This window comes from Sarcophilus harrisii, chromosome 6, assembly GCF_902635505.1.
Source record: "Sarcophilus harrisii chromosome 6, mSarHar1.11, whole genome shotgun sequence".
NCBI lineage: Eukaryota > Metazoa > Chordata > Mammalia > Dasyuromorphia > Dasyuridae > Sarcophilus > Sarcophilus harrisii.
The window spans coordinates 243,785,723-243,810,527 of record NC_045431.1 but is presented as its reverse complement, the minus strand read 5'-3'; the positions used below and the strand labels follow the sequence as shown (position 1 = coordinate 243,810,527).

Sequence of the window (24,805 nt, the reverse complement as noted above, 5' to 3'; positions counted from 1 at the left end):
ACCCGTCCGGGCAAAGCGTGCGAGCGCCGAGAGTTACTCAGTCGCTGCCCGACATCCCGAGTCCCGAGCGCGTGGAGGGAAGGGGGCCTTCACCCCGGGCCCCCGGCGGCGGCTCTAGCGGTCAAGTTCATCCCTCGAGGTCTCACCGCCCTGCCCCGTTCCCGCTTGGGACCCCTGAGACCCAACGGGGGGTGGGGGGCGCGCATGCGCCCTCTCCTACCGGGACCCCCGACAAGGCTCCCCATACGCGCACGTCCCTCGTCCAAACCCCCGGTCCCGAGTCCCCCCATCTCCCATTCCCCTGGCCCGGTCGAGCCCGTTCCGTTCCGGCGGGACCGCGGCGCCGGTACCCCCACCCGGTACATGTTGGCCGCCATGGCCGCTCGACGGGGCCCGTGGGCACCCGGCTCGGCCGCAGGGAGGCCCCGGCGCTGCTCGGCCCTGTTCGGCGCCCCGGCCCCGGCCCCGGCCCCGCCGCCTCCTCAGCCCCGGCTCATCCCGCGCCGCCGCCTCCGCCGCCGCCGCCGCCGCCGCCTCCCACCAGGACGCGCCGAGGCCACGCCAGCCCGGCTCTTCCCCACCTGGCCCGTCCAGGTCCCGCCAGTTCAGTTCTCCCGACAGCCCTGCCTCAGCGCCGAGCCCTTCCGGAACCCTTCCGGCTGCGCCCGAAGGACGGGCGCCCGCGCTTCGGCCACTTCCGGAGGCGCTTCGGCTTTTTCCGGCCTGGGGCCTCTGGCGCTCGGGCATTTCCGCCTCCCCGGCCGAGGGGGCGGGGCCAGGAGGCAGGGGAGAGGCGGGGCCCGGGCCTTAACCCCTTCCTCGCCGGTGCTCTCGGCAGCGCACGTGGCCCCGGGAAGCACCTCGGGCCGCTATTTGCATGCCCTTTGCTTTTCATTTGCATGGGCCGGCTCTCCTCTTCCCCCAGGTCCAGCCTGGGCCCGGCACCTTCCACCCGCTCCCCCCCCGGCCTCGGGAGGGCCCGAAATCCCCGGGAGAAGGTTCCCCCCCCCGGGGCCGCGCCGTGCCCTGCCCCTCCCCCACTGGCGGAAGGACGGAGCCGGCTCCGAGAGACTTTGCATGGGTTTTATTGCCCCCGCTCTGCGGCGGGGTCCGGGAGGGGGGCGGGGCTGCTCGGCTCAGCCTGCGGTTCTGTACAGTGTTGGGGGGGTCCCAACGCCCCTGCCCGGCCCGGAGAAGGCACGGAATGTAACGAAGTTGGAGGAGAAGGCTCCTGGTCCTGGGAGGGGGAGGGGGCGACGGAGGTGGGGCCAGAAGCGTCCCCTACACCCCCTCCCCCATCCAGTCCCGGGCCGGGGGTGGGGGTGGGGGGGTCAGACATCCAGCGAGGAGGCGGGGGACAGCGAAGGGGTGCGGGAGGGCGTGCCCCCGCCCCCCAGCATGCGCCACTGGAAAATGCTCGCGTCCTTCCCTCCCAGCGAGATGAGGTGAGAGTCGTCGTGCGTGAAGCGGACACTGGTGACGTGGCTGCCGTGGCCTCCGTACTTTCGGCTGGGAGCCTGCGGGAGGGGCAGGGAAGCCCCCTCAGAATGGGAACCCCTGGGGGGCAACTGCCCGGAGACCCAGGCCGGGAGCGTGGAAACCGGCATTTAACCCGCAAGGCAACTGAGTCAGGGAGGGGCGGGGCCCAACCTCCCTCTGCCCGCCTCTAAACCGCTCGCTGGGAGGAACAAACGTTCTTTGCTCCGACTGCCTCGGGCCCGCCCCCTCCCCTCCCCCCGCCCGCGGGCCCGCCCCCTCCCCTCCCCCCGCCCGCGGGCCCCTCACCTTGGCCCGGGCGCAGGGGTACAGAAACAGGTGCACCTTGCAGAAGTCATCGGCCACGGCCACCACCCGCTCGTTGTGGGAGCGGCACAGGGAGTTGATGTCCGTCCCGTCCGAGCCGTCCGGCCACACGCCTACCCAGGCGAGCCCTCCTCATTCCCGTTTCCTCCACATTCCGGGCCACCCACGGGCCCAGCATTCCCATCGTCCCGGGCATTCCCAGACCCACACCTCGGGCACTCTGGGCCCCTGCCTCTGGCCGTGCCCCCCCCCCCCCCCCCCCCCGGGGCAGCCCTCCCCTCCCCCTCCCCCACGGGCAGCCCTCCCCCCAGCTCTCTTCCCGGGCCTGGGGCTCACCATACACGTGGAACCCCAGGACACAGGTATAGGTGGCCCACTCCCTGTCCCGGCTCTCATAGCGATTTCTCAGCAGCTTGCAGCCCCCTGCCACGTCCCCTGGGAGGAAGGGAAGGAAGCAAGTCCAACTTAGGTCGATCCCTTTCCATGGGGGTTCGGCAGAAAGAAAAGAAGCCGGAGGACTTGGGCCCCCCCAGTCCCTGGCCGGTCTGTATTTTTTGAGTCGCCCCTTGCCCGGTGCCCCTTTTTCCATCAGGGTGTTTGTCTAGCACGTTTTCCATGGATTGAGGTTGTGAGATTGTAGGATTTGAAGCCAGAAAGAGCTTTAGAAAATAAAAATGCCAAATGGCACAGCAGGAAGGGGCCTTGGGGCCTAGAATCTCAGCAGTGGGAGGGACCCTAAAAGCCAGGATGCCGGCGCCCGGAGGAGCTTCGCCCTTGGGACGTCAGAGCCGGGGCAGAGGGTGGAGCGGAGGTGACTTGCTGAGGGTCCCCCAGAGCTGGCTCCCCTGCCCCTAAGTCCCCTCCCCCACCCTAGCTCTGAGCCATGGTCCGGGAGCACAGGGCGTCCCGGCAGCTCTTTCTTTTCTGTGACCCACCCCTGTGAACCCCTCCTCACAGTAGAGGATCTCGTAGTCCCCAGAATTGGACATGATGAAGCTCCCGTCCTTGGACCAGTCGAGATGGGTGATGAAGCTGGAGTGCCCCTGGGGGAAAGAGCGGGGGGCGGGTCAAAACGGGAGTCCTCAGCTCCCCAGCCAGCCCTGGGCCATTCCCCCAAAATCCGTAAGCCCCCACGCCCTCCCCCACTGGGCCCCCTCCAGGCTCGGCCCCCTCCCCGGCTGAGCCTCCTCCCCAGCTCGGCCCCCTCACCACACATCGGCCAAAGCGGTTGCACTTGGCCCCGTCGCTGGAGACGCTGTAGATATAGATCATGTTGTCGTGGGAGCCGATGGCCAGGTACATCCCATCTGAAGGAAGCAGGCAGTCAGTCAAGGGACACTTGTTTCCTACGAGCTTACTGTGGGCCGGGCCGGGCTGAGAGCGGGGGAGAGGGAGCAGCCAGAGCAAAAGCGCCCCCGCTCCCGGGCTCACCTTTGGGGACAGGAGACCAGGGGCCGAATAGCTGAAAGGTAACGTCAGAGGGAGGGGGGATGGGGAGGTAGGTCAGAGAGAGAGAGAGGCCTCTGGGTGGGGCAGGGGGGGAGAGGCTCTCACCTGGACTATACCTGACAACTGAGAGCTGCTCATTACCGTCCGTGACATCGGATACGATCTCTCGAGTCTCTGTGTCCAGGACCAGCCACCTGGGGTCAGGGGAGGGGGCGAGGCCGGTCACCAACCCCAGTTGGGCCTTCCCTCTCTCCTCCCCCTCCCGGGCCTGGATCCTGGGCCCCCCCGCTCTCACCTCCCAGTGTTTAGTCCCACAGCCACGACCTTCCCACTGGGGTGGAAATCAGCACAGAGACCCGTCTCCTGGGGGGTCAGACATGGAAGGCTGGGGTTGGGATTCAAGGAGATACTTTTCTCACGCGGGGAACCCACAGCTCATCCCACCTGGGACGGGCTCCCGACCCGCTCCCCTGGGGGCCTCTGGAAGGGAAGGAGGGGTCCGCCGGGCTGGGCCCCCAGAGATGGGGGAGGGGAGAGGAGGGGTCTCGGAGACCGAGCTGAGGTTCGTGGCGAGAGTACCTTGAGATCAAGGCTCCAGGCCAAGGCGTGGGATTCCCCATCCCACAGACAGAGCTGCCGGTCATGGCCACAGGTGAGGAAGCGGTTCAGGGAGGGGTGAGTGCAGAGACCCCAGAGCTCGTCGGTGTGACCCTATGGGACACGGGGCTGGATGCTGCTGCCGGCTCTCCCGGCCGCCCTGCCCCCCCTCCGGCCCAAACCTAACCTGGATCACGGGGGAAAAGCCCTGAGTCAGGTCTCCCCTGAGCAGCGCGTTCTTCGTGGTGCCCACCAGCAGCTCCGAGCCGAGCCCTTCGGCGATGGCGCGGACGGCTCCAAACTGTTCTGGGATCTGGAGGGGGCCAGCCACGTGTCAGCCGGATACAGGCCCCCGGCCCCACCTCTCCAGGTTCCCTCCTTCCCTTCGGCCCCTCCCATCCCCAGCCTCACTCACCTCGGCCTCCTGGAGGGCCGTGAGCCCTGGCCCCCACTGAACCAGCCGGCGATCCCGCCCACCCCCACTCAGCACCGTCCCGTCCCTCAGCAGACACAAAGCGAAGATGGAGCCCTCGTGGGCTCGGGTCTGGGCTATGATCCCGAAGGTCTCTGTGTGGGGGAAGCAGGGTCAGTGTGGGTGGGACCGAGGGTGGGACCCTGCAAGGGGGCCAGGGGGAAAGGGGCTGATGGCCGAGTCAGGGATGAGGAATCCTCTAAAGCCTAGAACATCAGCACTGGCAAGGATCTTACAATATGGCAGCTCAGTGCTTGGAGAGGCCTTAGAACCCAGGATGTTGGAGCTGAAAGGGGCCTTAGAACTTAGAATGTTGGAGCTGGAAGGGCCTTAGAACCCAAATGTCAGACTGGAAGGGCCTTAGAACCTAAGTCAGATGGAAGGGCCTTAGAACCCAGGATGTCGGAGCTGGAAGGGCCTTAGAACCCAGGATGTCGGAGCTGGAAGGGGCCTTAGAACCCAGGATGTCGGAGCTGGAAGGGCCTTAGAACCCAGAATGTCAGACTGGAAGGGCCTTAGCAAACCGTCAGATCCAAGGATCTTCACCTTGTTTGCACCCAGTGAGACCTGGTATCACAGTGGGTTGTTGCCTGCATTAATACTCGAAGGAAACGCTAAATTTCTCTTAGCATTTAGTGGACGTTGCAAGATGACACTTTCCCCGCCTGGTTTATGGACCTGCTAGAACCACGCAGGGTAAGAATCCCTGATCTAGTCCAGCCCCTCATTCCACGGATGAGGAACTTGAGGTCCAGACGGGAAAGCCACTTTACTAAGACCGGTTCCGGCCACCTCCAGGGCTGTGGGCACTTCCTTCTAAGAAGGTGCTTCTTCCTCTCAGTTCCCTGCCCTACCCTCTGCCTGGGCTCTAATTTCACGGGGTAGTCGATCCTGATCAGCCTTGGGGGGTTGGGGGAAATCATGTACCTTTAGCCCCACCCCTGCCTGGGGTCCTGGAGTCAGGCGGGCTCCGCCCCCAGGTGAGGATGGTCCCTTCTGAGTCCCCAGTGAGGATGTCTCCATCCGGAAGGAAGACAAAGCAGGGGACAAATTTGGGCTTCTTGTATTTCTGGGAGGGGGCAGAGGGCAAAGGTTAAAGGCGAGCCATGAGATCATCAGAGCAGTCAAGGGATAAGTTGGCACTTTTGCAAGTCAGAAGCGAGGAGGTCGCAAAAAAGCTGGGCGTCAGAGGTCAGGGACCAAATCTAGGATCTGTATGAGGGGAAGGCTGGGGGGCCAATCCCCACTTTTCATCCGTACCCCGACATTCCCCCCATCGAGCCCCTTCAGACCTCACCCCAAAGACACCCTGTTTCCGTGTGAGACCCCCATTGCCCTGAGCTCCTCCTCCAGGAGACCAGTTCCAGAAGTGGACGTGGGACTTCCCGCTGGTGACGATACAACTGCTGTCTCGGGGATTGAAGCCGACGGCCAGGACGGAGTCGTTGGTGCTCTGGAGGGAAGGAGACCCGGCGGCTAGACGACGGGCTAGCCCCCAATGCTCTGAGCCAGAGCAGCCCCTCCCCAGCCCTGCCCCTTCTGAAGGAACCTATATTCAGGAGTCCTGGAGCCACAGGGACACAGAGCTGAAAGGGACCTTGGAGACCATTTAAGGAAGCCTTAAAGGCCTTTGGAAAGCCCTAAAGGAAAGGGACCATGTTTTTCAGGAGAAACTGAGGTCCAGAAAGAAGGGCCTTGCTCAGTCAGAGCAGTAGGAGGAAGAGGCAGTGGCGGGGTGGGAGCCCGGCTGCATTTCCCACTGCCAATTCTCCCCGAAAGGGGGAGGGCGCCCCGAAATTCCATCAGCCCCGAACCCTTCCGGCCCCGGCTTCTGTGCCCAGACCACTGGAGGACTTTGCCGTGACCTTGACCAACCCGAAGCCCTGGGAGCTTCCTTCCTGTCCCCTCCCCCAGGACCCTCACCTTGATCTCCACCAGCTTGGCACCTCGGTTCCAGTCCCACACGGACAACATGTGTTCATTGGAGTCGTCCACCACACACAGGAAGCTGCCCTGATCCTGGGGAGGAGGGCACGCCGGGACTCAGAGGGGGCCTGGGTCTCAGAGGGGTCAGGGTCATGGACAGCCCAGGAAGGGGTAAGACATGCCCCATCACAGGGGCTGGGAAGAAGGGGGCAGGCACTGGGCTAAGGCACAAAGGGCTAGGGACTGCCTAGCTTTCTCTAGGAGCGGAGGCCACAAAGTCCCCACGAGGACCGTGACTGTTTCAAAGGCAGGGAGGGGCCGGCTCACCGAGACCGAGAAGGCGAGGGCCCCCACTCCTCTCTCAAATACCCCGAGTCCGATCTCCTGGAGCTTATGGAGCTTCTCTGAATCCCAGATGTGAACTACTGGCTGAAGTGGCTGAGGGGAAAGAGAAGGCCCAAGCCAAGGAGAGTCACAAAACGGGGGTTGGTGGGCAGCCCTCCCCCCCCCATGATGATGACGGTACCTTCCCATCCTTGTCGACCCCGGCCGTCTGCCCAGAAGCTACACGGACCCCGTCGGGATGGACGGCAAGACTGAAAGGTGGAGAAGGGGACATGGCAGCATTTGGAGCACCCCACCCCAGCATTTGGAGCAGCCGGCCCAGCATGCGGTCCAACAAGAACCCCGAGAGGATCGGCTCGGTCAGCCCAGAGTGACGGGCGACAAGCCCCCGGTCAGCCCAGAGTGACGGGCGACGAGCCCCTGATCAGCCCAGAGTGACGGGAGACGAGCCCCCGGTCAGCCCAGAGTGATGGGCGATGAGCCCTCTGCCTCCAAACCCAGGAGGCCCACCACCTTCCTGGACACGGCTTCGGCCATCCCTTGCTGATGGAGCCAGCTCTCGAACTGCTCCTCCTCCTCCCCAGCCTCTTGCCCAGCTCCCCCACGCGGTCCTCACCAGCGGACGCAGTCTGTGTGGCCCAAGTAGTGCCTCTGGCCGCCACCCCCGGAGCCCCCCGGGCCCCCTCCCGGGCGATACAGCACCACCACGCAGGCGATGAAGTAAACGACTTCCCCTGATCGAAGCACAAACAGGTTGGAGCGCGAGTCTCGGCCCCTGTACCCGTAACTGGGGGTGAGGAGGAAGGTCAAGGAAAAGAGACCCTCAGAAATCTGGAACCCTGGCAGCCCCCGGTCCTGCACCAACCAGCCTGCCCACTCCCTCCACTCCCCCTCCGCACCATCGGCCTGCTTCTGGGCCTCCTCGGTGCCGGGGGGACCCCCAGAGCCCCCACTTTCTCATGGCTTCCCCTTTCCCCTCTCAGATCTCTTGTGGAGGCTGCTGCCAAAGGCAGCTTAAGGCGCCCCTTTGCCCGGCTCCGGGCAGGAGCCTTCAGTGGGTCTCTCCAGCACTTTGGCCTCTCTGGGCACCTTTGACACCATGTGCTTGCCCTGTCACCTTTGACCTCTGGCTGTTTGAGGGCCTTCCCCATCTCTGCCTGGAACAGCCCCCTTTTCCAGCCTTGGACCGTTTTCTTTGAACTTCTCCTTCCCTGAATATTCTTATAGAACTTCACACCCCTGGCCCTCCCTCCCCCCAACTGAAGGCTCCTGGAGGACAGGTGAAGGGGCAAAGGCTTAATAAAGCCCTCCAGAATGGAACTGTGAAGCTTCTCTGGGAGGGACAGGGGTCAGAAGTCAAGGGTGAACAGAGCGAGGGGGCACTGAGGAGGGGGATGGGGATCCTGGGACGTCCTGAGGAGAACTCCTGGGGGAGCCGGGGGGTAAAGGGGCCCCAGGAGGATACACCCAGTCGAGGCTGAAGGGTTCGGGGGGGCTGGGCGCTCCCCGGGAGGGCCGAGGGATGGGTTTGGTGAGGGGCGGCCTAAGAACATCTTCCAGGCCCTCTGCGGGGAGTGGGAGGCGTCCCTGGGCCTGCCCCGGAGGGACTCAGTGGGGAGAAGGACAAACGGGGAAGGAACGTTGCTGGGGCCCCTCGCCCAAACCACCCGACCCCGGGTTGTCCCAAGCTAACGAGCGTCGCCCGGGCACCCAGGCCCCGGGCGGGCAGCCCTTCACCTGCCCTGCCCCTGCTGCCCCAGCCCTCCCGGTTATAATTGCCCTCGGGGGGGGCCCCGGGCTGGGGGCGGGATCCTTCACCCTCGGCGGGAGAGGGGGAAAACCAGGGTAATGTCCCGGGGAGCCCGGAAGGAAGGGGAGAGCTGGGTGGGATCCCTGGGCGGTGGCGGGGTTTTGAAGCACACCAACAGGACCGTTTAGTCTGGATAACCCCCATTCCAAGAGGAAATGAGGGAACAGAAGGGACCGGGCCAGGGGCCCCCCATCCCGGTTTCCCGCTTTCCCCCCTTTGGACCCCGGGCCCGGGCTGGCCCGGGGGGGGGCCCGGGGTGGGGAGCCCCGGGGCCCCCCCCCTTTGCCCCATGCCCGGGCCCCAGGCTGGTGGGGAAAAGCCCCCCCTGGGGACCCAGGGGCGGGCCCCCAGACCGTGGCCCCAGGGAGGCCGGGCTTGGCGGGGCCCCCCTGGCAGGGGGGGGGTTTGGGGCGCCCCGGGGGCCCGGGGGGGCGGGGGGGCCGGGGGGGCCGGGGGGGGGGGGGGCCCCGGGGTTGGGGAAAGGGGGGGGGGGCGGGGGGCCGACCCGGGGGGGGGGCTAGGGCGGGCCCGGGGAGGCCCCGGGGGGAGGCGGAGGCGCCCCCTCCCGGGGGGGGGAGCCAGGTTGGGGGGGGGGCCGGGGAGCCCCCCCCTCCCCGGGGCCGGGGGGTTCCCCTGCGGGGGGGCAGGGGGGCCCGGGGGACGGGCCCCCCCCTCCCCCCCGCCCGGGGGCCGGGGCCCCCGGGGGGGCGGGGCCGGGGCCCCGGGGGGGGCCGGGCCCCCCCCCCCGGGGGGGGCCGGGGCCGGGGGGGGGGGGGGCCCTCCGGGGGGGGGGTCCCGGCGGGCCCGGAGGGGCGGCAGGGGCCCCTGCGGAAGGGGGGGGGCCCCGGCCGGGGGGGGAAAAGGGGGGCCCGGCGGCCGGTGCCCGGGGGGGGCCCCGCCCGGCCCCCGGCCCCGGCCGGGCGGCCAGGGGGCCCTTCCCCCCTGGCCCGGGCCTGCGGCCCCGGGCGCCGGGCCCCGGCCCGGGCCGCCCCTCCCTCGGCGGGGGGGCGGGGCGCCCGCCGCCCGCCCCGGCCCCGCCTGCCCCCCCTCGGGGGGGCCCCACCTGCCCCGGGGGCGGGGGGCCCCCCCGGGGGCGGGGGGCCCGGGGCCAGGCCCCGCCCGGGAGGGCGCGGGGAGCCCCCAGGGCGGGGGGGGGGGGGGGGGGGGCGGGGCCCGGGGCCGGCCGCCAAACCCCCCCGCCGGGGCCCACTCAGGGGGGGGGGGGGGGGGGGAGGGGCGGCCGGGGGCCGGGCCCCCCCTCCTGCCCCCGGCCATCCCACCGGGGGGGGGAAAGGGGGCACGGGCCCGTGACCCTTGGGGGGTACCCCGGGTGTCCCAGGGGGGGGGGGGGGCCGGGGGGCCCCCCCCGGATGGCTTCCAAGGGGGGGGGGTCCGGGGGCCGGGAAAGGGGGGTGGGGGGCGGGGGGGGGGGGGGGGGCCCAGGCTTCGTTTCCCGGGAGGGAGGGGCAGGGGGCGAGCCAGGCTGGTCGCCTGGGGCGGGGGGGGGCCGGGGGAAATCTTGGGCTTGGTGGGAGGGTGGGGTAGGTTGCTTCCCCGGCCGGGCAGGCCCCCGGCCCCACCTGGGGTCCCCTGGCGGGCCCTGGGCACTCCTGGGGCCAATGGGGGCCCGTTGCCCCTTCCCGGCCTCGGCCCCGCCCCCCGGGGGGCCCCCTTCCCCTGGCCCGGGGCGGGCCCCCCTCCTGGGCCCCCCGGGCCCCCGGCTTTGGCCCCCGGCCCCCTTTGGCTCCCCCCCCCGGCCCGGGGGGGGGGGCCCCGGCCGGGGCCGGGGGGCCCCGGGCGCCTTGGCCCGCGGAAAGGGGCGGGGGCTGGGACACCCGGGGGGGCCGGGGGGGGGCCCCTGGCCTTGGCGGCGGGGGGCCCCGGCGCCGGGGCCTGGTCGCTCAGGGGGTTTAAAGGGCCTTGGCCCCAGGAAAAGGTGCCCTTTCTCGGCCGCTGGCGGCCCTCACCAGGGGCCCTGGGCCCCCCCCAGGGGTTCCCGCAGTGGATCCCCCGTTTAAAACCCCCCCGGGTGATTGGAGCCAGGCTTCCCGGGGGGCCCCCCCCCCTTCCCCCCCTCCGGGAAGGGGCCCCCCCAAACCCCCCGGGTCCCCCCGGCCCCCCCCTCCCCGGGCCCCGCTAAGGAGCCCCCCAAGGGGGCCCCCCGGAAAACCCCCTTTCCTTTTGGGCCCCAGGGCTGGGGCCTCTTTCGCGGGGGCCTTTCCGCTGAACCCCTTCCCCTTGGCCCTGCCTGCAGAGGCAGCTCTCCAAGGCGCAGGCCCGACCCCTGGCTGACCCTCGACAGCTCGGCCTCAACCTCTGGGAACGGGGCTGCCACGGGGTGCTGCTGGGGCACCTGCGGGCGCTGGCCGGCACCCTGGGCACCCTGCTGGGCGTGACCTTCTGCCTGCAGGTAACCTGTCCCTGGGAGGCTCCGCCACTGAGGGGCGGAGGTCAGAAGCCCCAACCCTCAGAGAGCCTCTTCCCAAACTTTCTTCCTTTGCCCTCGCAGATGCTGCTGCTCCTGGGACTCCGGTACCTGCAGACGGCTTTGGAGGGCCTGGGGGGGGCCATCGACGGGGAAGGAGAGGCACAGGGCTACCTGTTCCCCGGGGGGCTCAAAGAGATGCTAAAGAGCATTTCCCAGCAGGGTCTGTGCGCCCAGAGGCCCGGGCCCGAGGAGGCCCCGGCCGAGGCGGCCCCGGACGAGGAGGCCCCGGCCCAGGAGGCTGCTGCAGAAGCCTGATCCCACCCCCAGCCCCAAGGAGGGCAGCACCGCAGAAGGCTGCGAAGAAGGGGCATCAGCAGTGCCCCAGGAGGGAAGGAAGGGAACTAGATTAGGGGCCACAGCCAGAAGACGTTAGCTAGGATAGATCCAGGATCCTGCCAGCCCCACATGGGCGGCCACAAGGAGGTGCCCGTTGCCCAGCAGATGGCAAAATTCTCCACATGCACAAAATCAATAAAGCCAGCCTCCGGCCACACTCCTTCCTTTGTGTGGGGAAGGGGAGGGGGCCGCTTCTCGGCTTGGGTCTATTCCTGGCTCAGGAGGGGTTCTGGGGTCTGGGCGGTAAAGGGGCTCCCCTGTGGGCAGCACGGCGCCGAGTAAAGAGCAGGAGCCAGAGGCTTGACGTACTTTATTCTGGAGGTAGGACTGGGGGAACATGCTTACTGTGGGGAGGGATCCCGCAGCCCCGCGATCGGGCCCCTGCGATGCATGCCCATGCCCACGAGGGACAGCACCCCTCATCCAGCAGTCATGGCTGCGCTTCTAGCCGGGGCCCCCGGCCCAGGGCTGACCTGGCTTGACACCACTGTCCACTTGATCTCTCTGGCGAGCTCCACATGGCAATCGGGGGGAGGAGCAGCCCTGGAAATGGTCCCAGCATCCACTAGGCCCAGGGGGCAGACCCAGCATCTGGAGGGTCATGACCTTGGGAGCCTGCGCGGTCCTTGGAAGGTGAGGGAACGAGGTCCTCTAGCACGGCTATGTCCCACAGACGGGGTGGCGCAGGCTCACACCTCAACGCTGGGGTCCGAGCCGCGGCCCTGCCGCTGCAGCTGCTCCTCCTGCTTCATTTTGGGCTTCTCCGTCCTCGTGTGCCAGACCAGCACCTGCAGGCGGCACCAGCCCCCAATCAGAGAAGGGCCCTGGGGGGACGAGGGGGCAAACCCTGCGCCGCCTGTGGCTCCCGTCCCAAACGGCGGATCCCTCTGGGGTCCCCGACCCCCAACATCGGCGCCCCATACTCCTAAAGCCCTCCTTTTAATGGGCAGTTCTCTACGACGCCTAAAGGACGACCTCGCCAGAATGGGGCGTTCTCCCAGGGCGGGCGCAGGCTCGTGCCTCACAAAGTGCCCCCGACTCTGCCCTCCCTGCCTCCCACCCCAGGGTTGCAGCCTTTACCCGCGTGCAGTTGGCAGCCCGGGGCTCCAGATCCTTGGGGTCAATGAGATGGCTGAGAAGACTGCTTTCCAGGTGGCCGCGGGGGGCCGTGGGGTCAAACTGGGCACCAGGCCGGGACAGGAGGAGGGGCAGCGAGATGGCAAAGCCGGCCATGTCCAGAGGGAAGGGCCGCTCGGGCTCCCAGGCTGTGTGAAAGCCAACCACCTGCCCCCCCTGCACCCGGGGGCCCTCGAAGCGCAGGCCACCGACCAGCCCGACCGGCCACACGGAGACGCCACGGGTTCCCCTCATCTTGGGGACAGGACAGACGGAGAAGGAGGAGTCAGAGTTCCCAAGACAGACACGGGTGACCCCCCTGCAACCCCCTAGACCCCCCACTCCCCTCTCACCTCCTCAAAGAGCTCCCGGCTGTAGGTGTTGTCGTCATCAGCAAAGTAGACGACGCCACGTGCCCCCGGAGGCGGCGGCTCCCTGTCCCCGCCGACCGCGGCCTCTTTCCCCCGCAGCCAAGCCAGGGCCCGGTTCCTCTGCTCCACGCCCCGGGGCCGGACCCAGCCGGGCTCCCCTTCCCGCAGCCTCTGCCCCTTGGGGGTCAGGGCCACCAGGTGAGTGAAGCTGAGGCCGCAGGCGGCCAGGAGCCCCGAGACCAGCGGCGTGGGGCCCTCGGCATCCTCCACCAGCACCCAGTGCAGCCGGGGCACCAAGGACAGCGTCTGGGACAGGCGGACCAGCTCCGCCTTCTGCACCAGCCTGGGGGGGGAGACCGGGTCACAGGCAGAAAGGCCCCGGGCCCGGGCCCCAACAGGCAGCTCTGGAACACCCAGGATCGGCCGCTCCCTCCTGCCGGGACCCGGGCAAGTCCCCGACCTTTCCCTCCCGGTCACGGCAGGAACCAAGCGGACAGAATAAGGGAGGAGGCCCGGTTCCCTCTGTGTCCCCCCAAACCAAGGGGCTGGTGGGGGCCCAGGAACCGCCTGCTCTACGGCGACCTCATGGCCCCCGCCCAGCCTCGGCTCCCCTCGGGGGCCTCCGCAGCCAGCAAGGACCCCGGCCCCGCCTCAACCCATCCTTCATCCTCAATCCCCCGCTGGCGTTGTATGATACCCGGCTGCCCAGAGGCTGCGCACCTGGCATAGGTCGGGGTCACCACGTAGATGACGGGCAGAGCCTCGGGCTCGGGGGGCTGGGCAGGAGCAGGTGGCGGCCGGCCAAGCTCGGCCTGCAACTGGGAGATCTTCAGGTCCTTCCTGCGAAGGTGATCGGCTGCCGCCCGGAGGTGGGGGGAGCAGTCACAGGGCTGGCCTGGAGAGCGGAAAACGGGGAGAGGAGTGGGCACGGAGAGAAACGGGAGGGAGAGGAGCGGGCACAGGAGAGAGGGCACAGGAGAGGAGCGGGCACAGGAGAAGAGCGGGCACAGGAGAGGAGCGGGCACAGGAGAGAGGGCACAGGAGAGGAGCGGGCACAGGAGAGGAGGCACAGGAGAGGAGCGGGCAGAGGAGAGCAGGCACAGGAGAGGAGCGGGCACAGGAGAGGAACGGGCACAGGAGAGGAACGGGCACAGGAGAGAGGGCACAGGAGAGGAGCGGGCACAGGAGAGGAGCGGGCACAGGAGAGGAGCGGGCACAGGAGAGGGCACAGGAGAGGAGCGGGCACAGGAGAGGAACGGGCACAGGAGAGGAGCGGGCACAGGAGAGGAGCGGGCACAGGAGAGGAGCGGGCACAGGAGAGGAGCGGGCACAGAAGTGAGCGCAGAAGATGATGGAGAGAAGCTGGCAACGTTGCTGCTTGACACAGCAGGGAATGACCTCCATCTTCCAGACCAAAGCCCCCTCTAAGCCCCCCTAGGAGGAGGTGGGGCGGGGGTCCCAAGGGGCGGCCCTTCCCTCCCCCCCTGCGGCGCCCTGTGCCTCGGTGGGCGCCAGCTCCCCCCTCCGGGGCTGCGGGGTAAGAGCAGCGCCCTGACCCCTGAGAGCAGGGGGGGGCGCCCAGAGGCCCTCAGCCCGCCCCGGGGCCGCCCGCCAGGACCCCCGCCCGCCCCGGGCCTCACCCAGCTGCAGGAGCGCATAGAGGAGGCCGGAGAGGGACACCAGGAAATAGACCAGGAAGACGTTCTTCAGCTTCAGCTTCATGGCTGGACGCGGGGGCCTGCGGACGCCGAGCCGGGGCTAAGGCGGGCCCAGAGGCCGGAGCTGCCCGCGCCCCCGAACGGAGAGGGAGGCCATGGGCCAGCGGGGGCGGGGCCGGGCTGGCAGCTCCTGGAGCGGGCGTTGGGGGGTCACCCGGGCGGGGTCAGCGTCGGGGAGACCCCAGGGCCAAGGGATGCCAGGCGGGGGATGGAGGCTTGGGGGCGGAGCAAGAGGAAGGGCGGAGCCGAGGTTGTGCAGCGAGTTCAGGAGGGTCCGGGATGGGGCGGAGCGGTAAAGGGGGAATCAGAGGCCACCCCAGCCTAACCCTCTACGGGTCCGGGTTGAGAAGCTCCCGCCTCCTCCCCCTTCTCCCTTTCCTTCCGGGCAGGTTGGCAAAGGTTCGCTTCCGGTCACTTATCCTGGTCCCATCCCCAACTTCCGGGGCAAATCTCTTCTTGGTCCCACCCCTCAGATTTCCCGCGCCGCTCACTTCCGGGATCAGTGACGTCACGCCCGGGCCACGCACCTGACGCGGCGCGGAGCCACGCGGTTCGAAGGCGCCTGGGACGGTCACACGGGCCCAGTCCCGACATGATTTTCCGCGCAGCGCCCGAGGCCGAGAGCCGGCTGAAGGCCAGGCCAGAGGCCGGAGGAGCCGGCCAGCGCCACACCGTGGAGGCTTCCCAAAACATTTAAGCGCTGGGGGAGGCTCACCCGGTTCTCCGGGAGCAGAGCTTGCTGGCCAGCCACGGGGAGCGCAGGGCGCGTGCGCAGGGCGCCGTTTCCGGCCCTCCTCCCGCCCCCTATTCACCGACGCGTCTTCCAAGAGTTTCGGTTCTTTTATTGTTTTTCCGTTTATCAAAACCTATCCCTGCTCGGGCCGTGGGGAAGTAAAAAACGTCCAAGATGCCCCTTCCCCGTTCCTCAGGCCTCAGAGCCCCCAACCCTGGGCACACATGATCCATTGCCCCCTCGGCCAACAATAAATACGCGGGGCGTGATGGGATGGGACGAGCCCCGGGCTCCTGCGTGGGCGCGCAACCCGGGGGGAGGGGCCCGCGCGGGCTGCTTTCTGCTAAGGGAGGGGGGCTGCCTCCCCCACGGGCGGGAGAGATGAATGGTCCCCACAGCCTTCTTTCTCCACGCGGCCCCCCCACCAGGTGGGGGGTGGTCCCAGTGTATCCGTGGGATAGGAAAGGCTGGGGGGAGTCTCCGAGAGACTCCTTCCCTCCACTTGAGGAAAGGAGGGGGAGGGGAGGGGTCCCGGTGGGGACTAGTGACCGTGGCTCACGGGATCCAGAGCCTGAAAGCAAGGCTTAAATGGGAAGTCTCGGGAAGGAGGGGGGCTGAGGTGCCGTGGTGGGTGTGTGCGGGGCTTCCCGCACCCCGAGGGGGGAAGGGATCTGGGAAGGGGGGGGGGGGGGGGGGTCCCAGCCCCTGCCCGGCCGATGGCCAGCAAATCCTGGGGGCCGCCAACAGAGCTCCGAAAGGGGGTGTGACCTCCGGGCGGAGGGAGGGGTCACTCTGGGTCACGCGGGCGGGGCCGACCCTCGGGCTATCGCAAATGAATGCTCCAGTCCGCAGACACACGCACGCCGGGCTTGCGCAGGGTGAGCACCGAGGTCTCCGCACTATGCTGGAAGGTCAGCACGCTTTCCGGCAGGCCTACGGGCATCGACACCGGGTCGTGAGTGGGCAGGACACCCCCCCTCCCGGCCCCGCCCTCCCTCCGAATCCCACCCCCCCCCCCTCCGGTTCCAGCCCACTCACCCTCGGACCGCAGCAGCACCGAGGCAGGCTTCCCGGCCCCCAGGATCACCACCCGCTCAATCCAGATGGGCGTCTCCAGGTGGCCTCGAGGGTCAGCTGAGCTGAAGGGGCACAAAGAGGGGCTCCCAGTAAGAGGAATGGCAAGAAAGCCGTGGGAGGGAGGGGGGCCGCGCAGCCCCGCGCGCTCACCTGGAGGTCAGAGTGTTTCCCGAGAAGGTGAATTTCCTCAGCAGGTACTCGTTCTGGGTCTGATAGTTGAAGGTGTGACCGTCATCCAAATAAAGCTCCCCTTCGGCCGTGCCCTGTGTGGAAGAGGTCAGAGTCCAGCGCTGGCAGCTGGACTTGCAGGGTCTGGGGAGGGAACTGGGATGGGGGGGGTCTCACCTGGGGGCTGATTGCCACATAGAGAGTGATTGGGTCGTCCTTCATGCAGTCTGAGGAGCGCCGCACCCGCTCCCACCGAGGGATGATGGTCCCCCCACGCTGGAACACCGGGATCTGGGGACAGAACAACCTGGCTCAAGGCCTCCCTGCTCACTCCGCACCCCGGCCCACCCCACGAGGTCACAACCTTCTGTCCTCCCAAGGAGCACTCACGCTGCTAAGAGTGACCGGGAGGTATAAAGTCTGGGGGCCGTGATGCTTCTGGTAGCTTTGCACATCGTACCACACCTGAGGAGGAGAGCAGGGATGGGAGCAGTTTCCTTATTCTGTCTACACAACACCCCCCCAGCTCTAAACAGTCACATTCACACTCTCTCTCTCCCTCTCTCTCTCTCTTTGGTCCCGTCCCAGACCCCCCTGCCCTCCATGAGCTCACCTCCCCTTGACCAGGCAGGTACACCTGGACTCCCCGGGCCCCAGGCTCTGCCACAGGATGAACCAACAGAGAGTCTCCTGAAACAGAAACAGGGTGCGGTCACCCCCAGAGCAGGAGGGCCCGGCTTCCTACCTGCATGCCGGGATCTCCGTTTCTGCTGGTTCTTCCAGACCCACAGATGTTAATCCCTTCCCGGCATTCTCACCTAGCATGAACTGATCATCTTGGCTAAAGGTGGTCACATCCTTGGGATACTGCACCCACAAGGGCCTAAGGAAGAAGAGGAGAGAGAGGGATTCAGGTCTTGAGTGGGGTCTGTTGCTTTTGTTGTCATTTTCCTCAGCCTCCCTTGCCCCAACACCCCCCATGAGTAAGGATTGAGCTGCCCCTACATCCCTGTCATTCTGCCAGCCCCAATTCTATCCCCCTTCCCCCATGGTACTGCCCTTCTCACCTCATGACAGGATGCCCATCCCGGTGAGCACGATAGAAAAGGGTGTACCAGAAGGGGAGCAGGGCATAGCGCTGGCGCAAGGCGTCTCGGACAGGCCCCAAATACTCAGGGGGCAGCAGCCAAGGCTCTCGCCGGCCTGTGTCCATGTGCGAGTGGGCCCTGTAGAACGGCTGGTACGCGCCCATCTGGTACCAACGCAGAAGCAGTTCTGGATCAGGATTCTTGAAGAAGCCGCCCACGTCGGCTAGGAGGCAGAGGAGGAGATGGAGGGAAAGATGCCAAAAGGTGCTCCCTCCCTCCAGCCCCGGGTGATGCCCTGCCAGTAACCCTCCCTGGAGCTCCTCCTCCATCAAGGTCCACACTGCTCACCCCCACAGAAAGAGATTCCCACCAGCCCCAGGCTGAGGCACATGGGGATGGTGATTTTCAGATGATCCCACTCTGCTGTGTTGTCCCCTGTCCAGACAGCTCCTGGGAGAGGGGAGAGGACACCATGAAGGGTTGTTGGCAGGGAAGCCCCCCAGCTCCCTCTGCAGTGTGTCTTAGCAACCCCCCCTTCCCCTGCCAGTGCCCACCCCCCAACCTCCCATAGATCTCACCAAAACGCTGTGAGCCAGCAAAGAAGGCCCTAGAGAGCACAAAGGGACGTTCCACCCCTCCAGAGCGCTGGATGAGTCCCTGGGCTGTGGCCATGTGCTGGGGGGCACAGAGAAAGCTAGGGTCAGGGGTGGGGATCCCACAGGCCTGGCCCAACCCTCCCCACGGCTCAAGACCATCAGGGCCCTCACCACATAGAGGCCGTAAATGTTGTGGACATCCCGGTGCTCCCAGCCCCCATGGTGTCGGGCATCCTTGAGCATGGTGACCTCCGGACCGTTGAATACTGATGGCTCGTTCATGTCGTTCCAGACGTAGAGGTTTGAGGCTGAACCCTAGAAAGAAAAGGTGGAAAACCAAAGTTCGAGGAAGCCGGGGAAGGAAGGGACGACGCATCTAAGAAACAAGAGCCCTCGGAGACCCAGAGAAAGCAAGCTGCACGGCTACGGACCGATGCAGAGAGAACATTCTAAAAAAGGAAAGTACACCCTGAGCACAGACTCCGGAGCGCCCCGTGGCGGCTGACGATCGTGCCCTGGCCATCACTCGGTAGAGATGGGGACCAGGAACACTGAAGGACACTTTCGCTTTCCAACATGGTCAAGCGAGGTCTGATGGAAGGAAATAAGGGAAGAAAAAGCAATACAAACGGCCAGCAGACACCCCAAGAGGACCGCAAGCCAAGTCCCGTATGTTACTGATGCAAAGCGACAGCACCCTCCCCCACCCCCTCCACTGGCTCGGGAGCCGGACTCGCCAAGCCGGCATGTTCAATCAGCCGTGAGAAGGCCTGAGCTTGGAACTTTGCCCAGGGGCTCAACCCGACCCATACAGGTTAAGGCAAAGGGAGGGAATCGCTGCTTGGGCCTGGAGGATCAGGGGGAAGGGGCTCCCCATCCTTGTCCTACCTCATATTTGTCAAAGTTGAACATGTTTGCCCACCAGTCTCTCATCTTGACGTTTGTGAAGTCGGGATAGCCAACGGAGCCTGGGGGAAGTCAAAATCAAAGGTCATCCATAAGGGCCAATGGCCGGTGCCACACCCACATCCTTCTGCCTCCGGTCAGCTCTCAGTCCCGGCCGGGCCTTCCCCCCCTGACCTGGCCAACACCATCCCTCGTAGTCAGAACCATCTCGGGTCTTGACGTACAATCCCAGCGACCGTAATTCCTCATGTACCCGGTATCCTGAATCCACCTTGATGTGGGGGTCCACAATGGCCACCAGCTGGGAAAAGGGAACACTAAACGGTCAGCATCTGTCCAGGCACTCTGAACCCCTCCTCGTGGCTGGCCGGCTCTCTTACCTTCCGTCTTTTGCCAGCCAGGTGTCCTAGCATGGCAAGGGGCTGGGGAAAACGGCTCGAGTCCCAGGTGAAGTAGCGTTTGCCATCAGCATGTTCAATGTCCAGCCAGATGACATCACAGGGAAGGTCGTGGTTATCAAAACCCTGGTCGACGTCAATCACGTCAGCCTCATCTCGATAATTCCAGCGGCTCTGGTGGTAGCCGAGGGAGAAGAGTGGAGGAAGAGCCTGGGTCCCTGTGGGAGCAGGGACGGGTCAGGGAGCCACAAATCAGGCCAAACCCATAGAGTGGCTGGGGCCAAGAACCCAAGATTGGCCCAGCTCAGTGATTCAAGACACGGACACTTGGCCAGGGAGGGGCCCGCCTTCCTCCTTCCCTCTTGGCAGGACCAGACCAAGAACAGATGTGAAACGAGGCTCTGGAGCTGCCCCGGACACAGGACCAGCCAGTGGGACTAATGGCCAGTGCTGAACTGTCCGGTCACTGTTCCTTGTCATAAGGGACGGCTCATAGTCAGGAAAGACAGGGATCCCATGGGTGGCAAGTGTCAAAAAAGCAAAAGATGCCAAACCAAAACACAACTGACATCAAAGAACAAGCTGAGGGGCTGGGTACGGGTGCCAAAGCCCAGCAGGAGCCCACCTGTGAGACTGGTATACTGGCGGAAGACGTCCGAGGCTGTGGGCCCAAGGAGCAAGAAAACATCGATGATCCCGCTCTCGGACATCCAGCGCACATCGGTCTGAGGGGTCTCCCCGCCACCTTGCAGGTAATCCAGCATCTTCCCAAACAGGGTCTGTTTCAGGAGGACCAGAAATTAGAGACTTCCTAACAATTCTCACAAAGGGAATGGCCCCCCCTCAGGGTCTCTGGACCAAACAATGGACATCTTCTTCCCATCAGGAATCACAGGACTCGGTTGCTCCCCTTGGAGCCAAACGGGTCGTCCCCCATTTTATGGGCCCAGACCGTATTCACTCCAAGAGCTCTTTCAGATCATACGGCCCCCCCTGGCCTTGTCTCCCCCTCACCTTTCCTGCTGTATTCGAAGAGATGTCGACCCAAGTCTCGGCCGCATTGAGCCAGAAGATGCCCAGGTCTCGGTGGACGTTGTGCGCCAAGAGCACAGGCACCGAGCCGTACAAGGCCATAGGGTTATACAGCTCGTACTGGAACACGTCGAGGTTGTACAGGCGGTACGGCTCCCCACCCCTGCAAAGGCCTCGGTGTCAGGGCTGCCTCAGAGCAAGCTGGCAGGCAAGGCCCCGGGGGCCACTCTGCTGATCTCCCCAGGGAGAAGCCAGCCGAGACAAAGCCCCTTGGGGAAGACCTTCTGGCCATGTAACCCTGCTCCCAGCCTGCCCTGCTCTGCTCCCCTTTCTTGGACGTGACTTACTCAGTGACCTTCAGTCTCAGGCTATCCGCGTGCTCTGGAATTCCATACACGTGCTCCATCCCAGGCAAAGAAAAATCCAGACCCACTGAAGTGGGGCCTGTGGGAGGCAGGGGGGTCAGGAGTCGAGGGGAGCCCACCCATTTAATGCCTCCCTCCCCCCCCCAAAAAAACCCCCTGTGTCCTCACCAAAAGGTTTGCTGTCTGAGTGGGTTTTGAACATCTCCTCCCAGGCCCCTGGCTCATCGTCATCCTTTTCACTGTTCTCCTCTGGCTGCAGGAGGAAGAAAGGGGATTGCGCCCCCAATCTAGCAGCCCCAACACTGGCCAGGCCCCTCAGTCTAGGCTGGCCCTCCTCCCTGGCCTCTCTTTCCCTCCATTCTCTCCCTCACCTTGTCTGCTTTCCCCGCAGCCTCCTCTTCTGGGGTTCCATCCCCCTCAGCCGGCTCCTTTGTTCCCTCCCTGGAAGGTAGGAGAGCGGTCTGATCCAGTCCAAGGAGAAGGGATGAAGGGTTCTGCTTTGGATGTTTTTTGCTTGGGGGGTGGGGAGAGCATGGGGACGAGGATAAAGCCTGAGCTCCAGCCAATCGTGGAGTGCATCCCCAGGGAAGAGATCCTCCTCCCAAGGCCGGGCTGGGAGTGTGCCGAGAGGTGAAAATGAGGGAAGGAGGGAGGGAGGAAGGAGGGAGGGAGGGAGGAAGGCAATGATCAAGGGAACCAAGTCATATGCTTTTGACATGTCCACACACGCCACCGAAGAGCATCGGGAAGGAGGGAGTCAGAGCAACTCAGGGGATCTGGCGCGAGTCTGGCTGTCATGGATGCCCCGCCCAGTCAAGCCCCCTCCCCAGGCCTCGCTCTAGGACTGACCAATTCCTGCTCCACCTGGCCTGGAGCAGAGAGAACGAGATTCCTGGCATCCACCTTCCTAGCCCCACGGCGGAGCGAGCAGGCTCCCCGTGCTGCCCAGTCCTCCTGGGACAGCAGCCTTTTAGCTGAGGGGGCAGAGATGGGGAGTGTGAGTGTGAGTGTGAGTGTGTGTGCCAGTGTGTCTATGTGGGCTGCAGGGCAGAGAAGGCAGGGGCGGAGGAGCAGGGGGTGAGGAACAGATACAGTACCAGTGGCCGTGGATTTACCTAGAGAAAAGGTTCTTGATCTTATCCCAAATGCTACCGAACGTGAGACTAACTTTATCCGAGAAACTGGGGCAGGAGGAGAGGGGAAAGGAAGGGGAGGGCAAAGGGGCAGGGGAAGGAGGCACAAAACCAACACAAAAACAGAAACACAAAAGTGAGTTTCAGTCGACGAACATCCAGAGACGGAAAAACCAAACAAACAAAAATTTATTTAAAAAAAAGGGGGGGGGGATAATAAATCTGGGAAACAAGACGGCTCCAAGAGAAGGTGAAGTGGCGGCCGAGGAGGGAGGCCCAGGAAGGGCCCCCCGCCCCAGGGCAGGGGCACGGTCTCCTGGCCAGCACACACTGACCACCCCCTCCCGGTCCTCCCTGTCTCCTCCACCCCTCCCCAGAAAGTCTAGGGACCCAGACTCTGAGAGGCCTCCTCGAAGCCCTTCCTGGCAGCTTCCCATCCCTTTACTCACGAATTCCTGGGGAGTCTCTGGTGCTCAAAGACCATGAGTCCCCGAGCATTCACACTGAGCACAAGGCTGCGGTTCTCCAGCAGGTCCAGCCGGAAGGGCCTTCCCGTCAGGATGATCTTGTAAGGCCCCTCAGCCACAGTCAGCTCCACGCTGTTCTCATCCCGGCCAGAGATGGACAACCTAACAACAGCCCAAGGAGAGAGGAATTAAAGAGGACCAATGGGAAGGGGCGGCCCCGGAGGCCCCAGGGGAGGGCAGGGGGCAGAATTACCGCGCCGTGGGGGGATCGGCCACCAAGACATCGGGCACCCGGTAGCGTGCCCGGAGGGGCTTCAGTTCATCGATCCGAATCCGCGTCATGTTCCCCTGGAGTCCTTGCAGTTCCAACAGCAACACCGCCTGCACGGGACAGAAGTGAGCCCAGCCCTGCGTTCCCTCCGGGGTCTCTGCTGGCTACCCATCCCCCGACAAGGGCCCAGCGCATGGGGGCCCCCCTCCCCCTGCCCTAGCCCTCCCCACCACCGCGGACCTTGGTGACTTCGTTGACAAGGTGGACGGTGAGGGCGTCGGGGCCCAGTTCCAGAGTGTCCAGGAGGGCCCGGTAGGGGGAGGAGCCGGGCTGAACGCTGCGCTGTCGCCTGTGTGGAAATGGCAGGCTCAGTGCCGGGAGAATCCGCCCGTCGCCAGCTCCCCGGTCCCCAGGGGACGGAACCCACCCAACCGCCCCCAGGCCCTTGCCCGCATTTCTCCGCCCGGCCCCCAGACTCATACTTGCAGAAGGAACTCTGGTCGCAGGTCTTGAAGTTGCTTCTGTCCACGGCCCAGGCTGTGGAGAGGCAGAGGCCCAGCCAAGCCAGGACGAAGTCTGCCCGGGCCCTGGGAAAGGAAGGAGGGCGCTCAGGTCCCAGGCGGGAGCCGGCTGCTCCGTAGGGGGCCACGGCAGCCGCCCATCGCTCGCTCCTTCCTCAGCTCCCTGCGAGTTGTGCGGCCCTGGGGGACGGGCTCCCCGAGCACCCCCGGCAGGGGCAGCCCAAGGGGCTCCGGTGTCAGCTCAGCGCGCACCAGTCTCTGGGGGAAGGAGCCCCAGGAGACCCGCGGCTCTGCAGCCTGGGGGGCCCCGGTCCCTGGTCCCCCCACTTGTGGCTGCTGGATTCAGAGCCGGCTGTTCCACCTCCCAAAACGCCAACCGCCTCTGCCCTGAAACTGCGCGAAAAGATCCAGCCTCACGGGTCGCCCTCCAGCTCCCCAGGGGCTGGCACCGGCAGCAGGTGCACAAAGGGGCCCCGGGCCTAGGCGGGGACCCCGGACCCCCAACGGCCTGGGACACCGGCAGCAGGTGCACAAAGGGGCCTCGGGCCCAAGGCGGGGACCCCGGACCCCCAACGGCCTGGGACATCGGCAGCAGGTGCACAAAGGGGCCTCGGGCCCAAGGCGGGGACCCCGGACCCCCAACGGCCTGGGACACCAGCAGCAGATGCACAAAGGGACCCCGGACCCGAGGCGGGGACCCCGGACCCCCAACGGCCTGGGACACCGGCAGCAGATGCACAAAGGGGCCTCGGGCCCAAGGCGGGGACCCCGGACCCGAGGCGGGGACCCCGGACCCCCAACGGCCTGGGACACCGGCAGCAGATGCACAAAGGCTCCCGGGCCACACAAGTGGGGTCCGGCAGCATCCCCAGGCCCCCGAGCACCAGAGCCTGGCTCCGCGCACCTCACTTTCCGGCTCCCTGCGGCCCATTCTACAGATCGGGCAGCTGAGGCCCCGAGGAGAACCGCGGAATCCGCGGGCAGAAAGCCTGGGTTCGGTCTGGCCTGGCAAGCCGCCGAACCTAGCTGCGCCTCAGTTTCCTCATCTGCAGCTGCCCTCGGAGGCGGGGAGAACCAGGGGAAGGGGCCCGCCGGCTCCCGCCGTTGCTCTCGGGCCGGCCGGGAAAGCGCGGGGCAGTCCCAGGCCCGCACGGGCCCCGCGGGGACCGGCCCCGAGGTTCCCCCGCTCGGGGGGTCCCCAACCCTGCCCCCGCCCCACCCCCACCCGGGCCGCCCCGGGCCCGCCTCTCTCCTCTCTGTCCCCTCCCCCCCGCGGCCTTTCCCGGCGGGGGAAGCAATTCCCCGGAGAGTTAAGTGGGGGGCCGGGGGCCCGCGGGGCACTCCAGGTGCCGGGGAGAGGCCGCCGGGACGGGCAGCGCTCTTCCCCCGTCTCCTCACCGCCTCCGAGGCGCCGCCGCCGCCGCCATCTTGTGCCGGGTTCGATCCTTGACCCCGGCTCTCCCCTCCTCTCGTCGCCAGTCACGCTGGAACACGTGGCCCCGCGCGCCCTCCCATCCCGGAAGGCGATTGGCCACCCGAGAGCAGGGAGCCAGGCCGGCCTATGAGAGAAGCACAGACCTTGATGGACGTGGGCCCGGAGGCGGGAACGAGGAGCGAGC

The 24,805-nt window shown here is 66.2% G+C and overlaps 4 protein-coding genes across 6 annotated transcripts; 1 reads left to right on the top strand and 3 right to left on the bottom strand.

Moving 5' to 3' along the window:
- Positions 1-1,068: 1,068 nt before the first annotated feature.
- EML3 (EMAP like 3) lies at positions 1,069-8,595 on the bottom strand. The gene is made up of 18 exons (XM_031943652.1): positions 8,577-8,595; positions 8,058-8,157; positions 7,209-7,379; positions 6,774-6,843; positions 6,575-6,685; positions 6,245-6,340; positions 5,619-5,774; positions 5,249-5,390; positions 4,265-4,416; positions 4,037-4,162; positions 3,832-3,963; positions 3,548-3,615; positions 3,358-3,446; positions 3,013-3,110; positions 2,759-2,846; positions 2,140-2,238; positions 1,786-1,916; positions 1,069-1,517 (listed from the first exon to the last, which is right to left on the bottom strand). Exons 1-18 carry the CDS (start codon positions 8,593-8,595, stop codon positions 1,332-1,334), a joined length of 2,034 nt encoding a protein of 677 aa, XP_031799512.1. The 3' UTR covers positions 1,069-1,331.
- Positions 8,596-10,629: 2,034 nt separating this feature from the next.
- Positions 10,630-11,456, top strand: ROM1 (retinal outer segment membrane protein 1; the record flags this gene model as incomplete). The annotated part of the gene is made up of 2 exons (XM_031943651.1): positions 10,630-10,812; positions 10,912-11,456. Coding segments are annotated over 2 exons (417 nt in total), but the record flags the coding sequence as incomplete, so codon positions are not given.
- Positions 11,457-11,519: 63 nt separating this feature from the next.
- B3GAT3 (beta-1,3-glucuronyltransferase 3) lies at positions 11,520-14,876 on the bottom strand. Its single transcript, XM_003774043.4, has 5 exons — positions 14,354-14,876; positions 13,434-13,608; positions 12,696-13,056; positions 12,307-12,597; positions 11,520-12,014 (listed from the first exon to the last, which is right to left on the bottom strand). Exons 1-5 carry the CDS (start codon positions 14,433-14,435, stop codon positions 11,916-11,918), a joined length of 1,008 nt encoding a protein of 335 aa, XP_003774091.1. The 5' UTR covers positions 14,436-14,876; the 3' UTR covers positions 11,520-11,915.
- A 376-nt stretch (positions 14,877-15,252) lies between these two features.
- GANAB (glucosidase II alpha subunit) lies at positions 15,253-24,629 on the bottom strand. Of its 3 annotated transcripts, XM_031943466.1 has the most exons (25): positions 24,585-24,629; positions 23,148-23,252; positions 22,906-23,014; positions 22,648-22,775; positions 22,377-22,556; positions 21,910-21,975; positions 21,166-21,235; positions 20,963-21,047; positions 20,777-20,873; positions 20,412-20,592; positions 20,023-20,176; positions 19,380-19,615; positions 19,174-19,300; positions 18,982-19,061; positions 18,265-18,408; positions 18,076-18,172; positions 17,846-17,947; positions 17,477-17,720; positions 17,228-17,292; positions 17,023-17,099; positions 16,800-16,874; positions 16,587-16,700; positions 16,392-16,504; positions 16,203-16,303; positions 15,988-16,097 (listed from the first exon to the last, which is right to left on the bottom strand). In XM_031943466.1, exons 1-25 carry the CDS (start codon positions 24,611-24,613, stop codon positions 15,988-15,990), a joined length of 2,889 nt encoding a protein of 962 aa, XP_031799326.1. In that variant the 5' UTR covers positions 24,614-24,629. The 3 variants fall into 3 exon arrangements, with proteins under 3 accessions (XP_031799327.1, XP_031799326.1, XP_031799328.1); XM_031943467.1 differs by lacking the exon at positions 24,585-24,629 and having other exon boundaries at positions 15,253-16,097; XM_031943468.1 differs by lacking the exon at positions 21,910-21,975 and having other exon boundaries at positions 24,585-24,628.
- Positions 24,630-24,805: the final 176 nt, after the last annotated feature.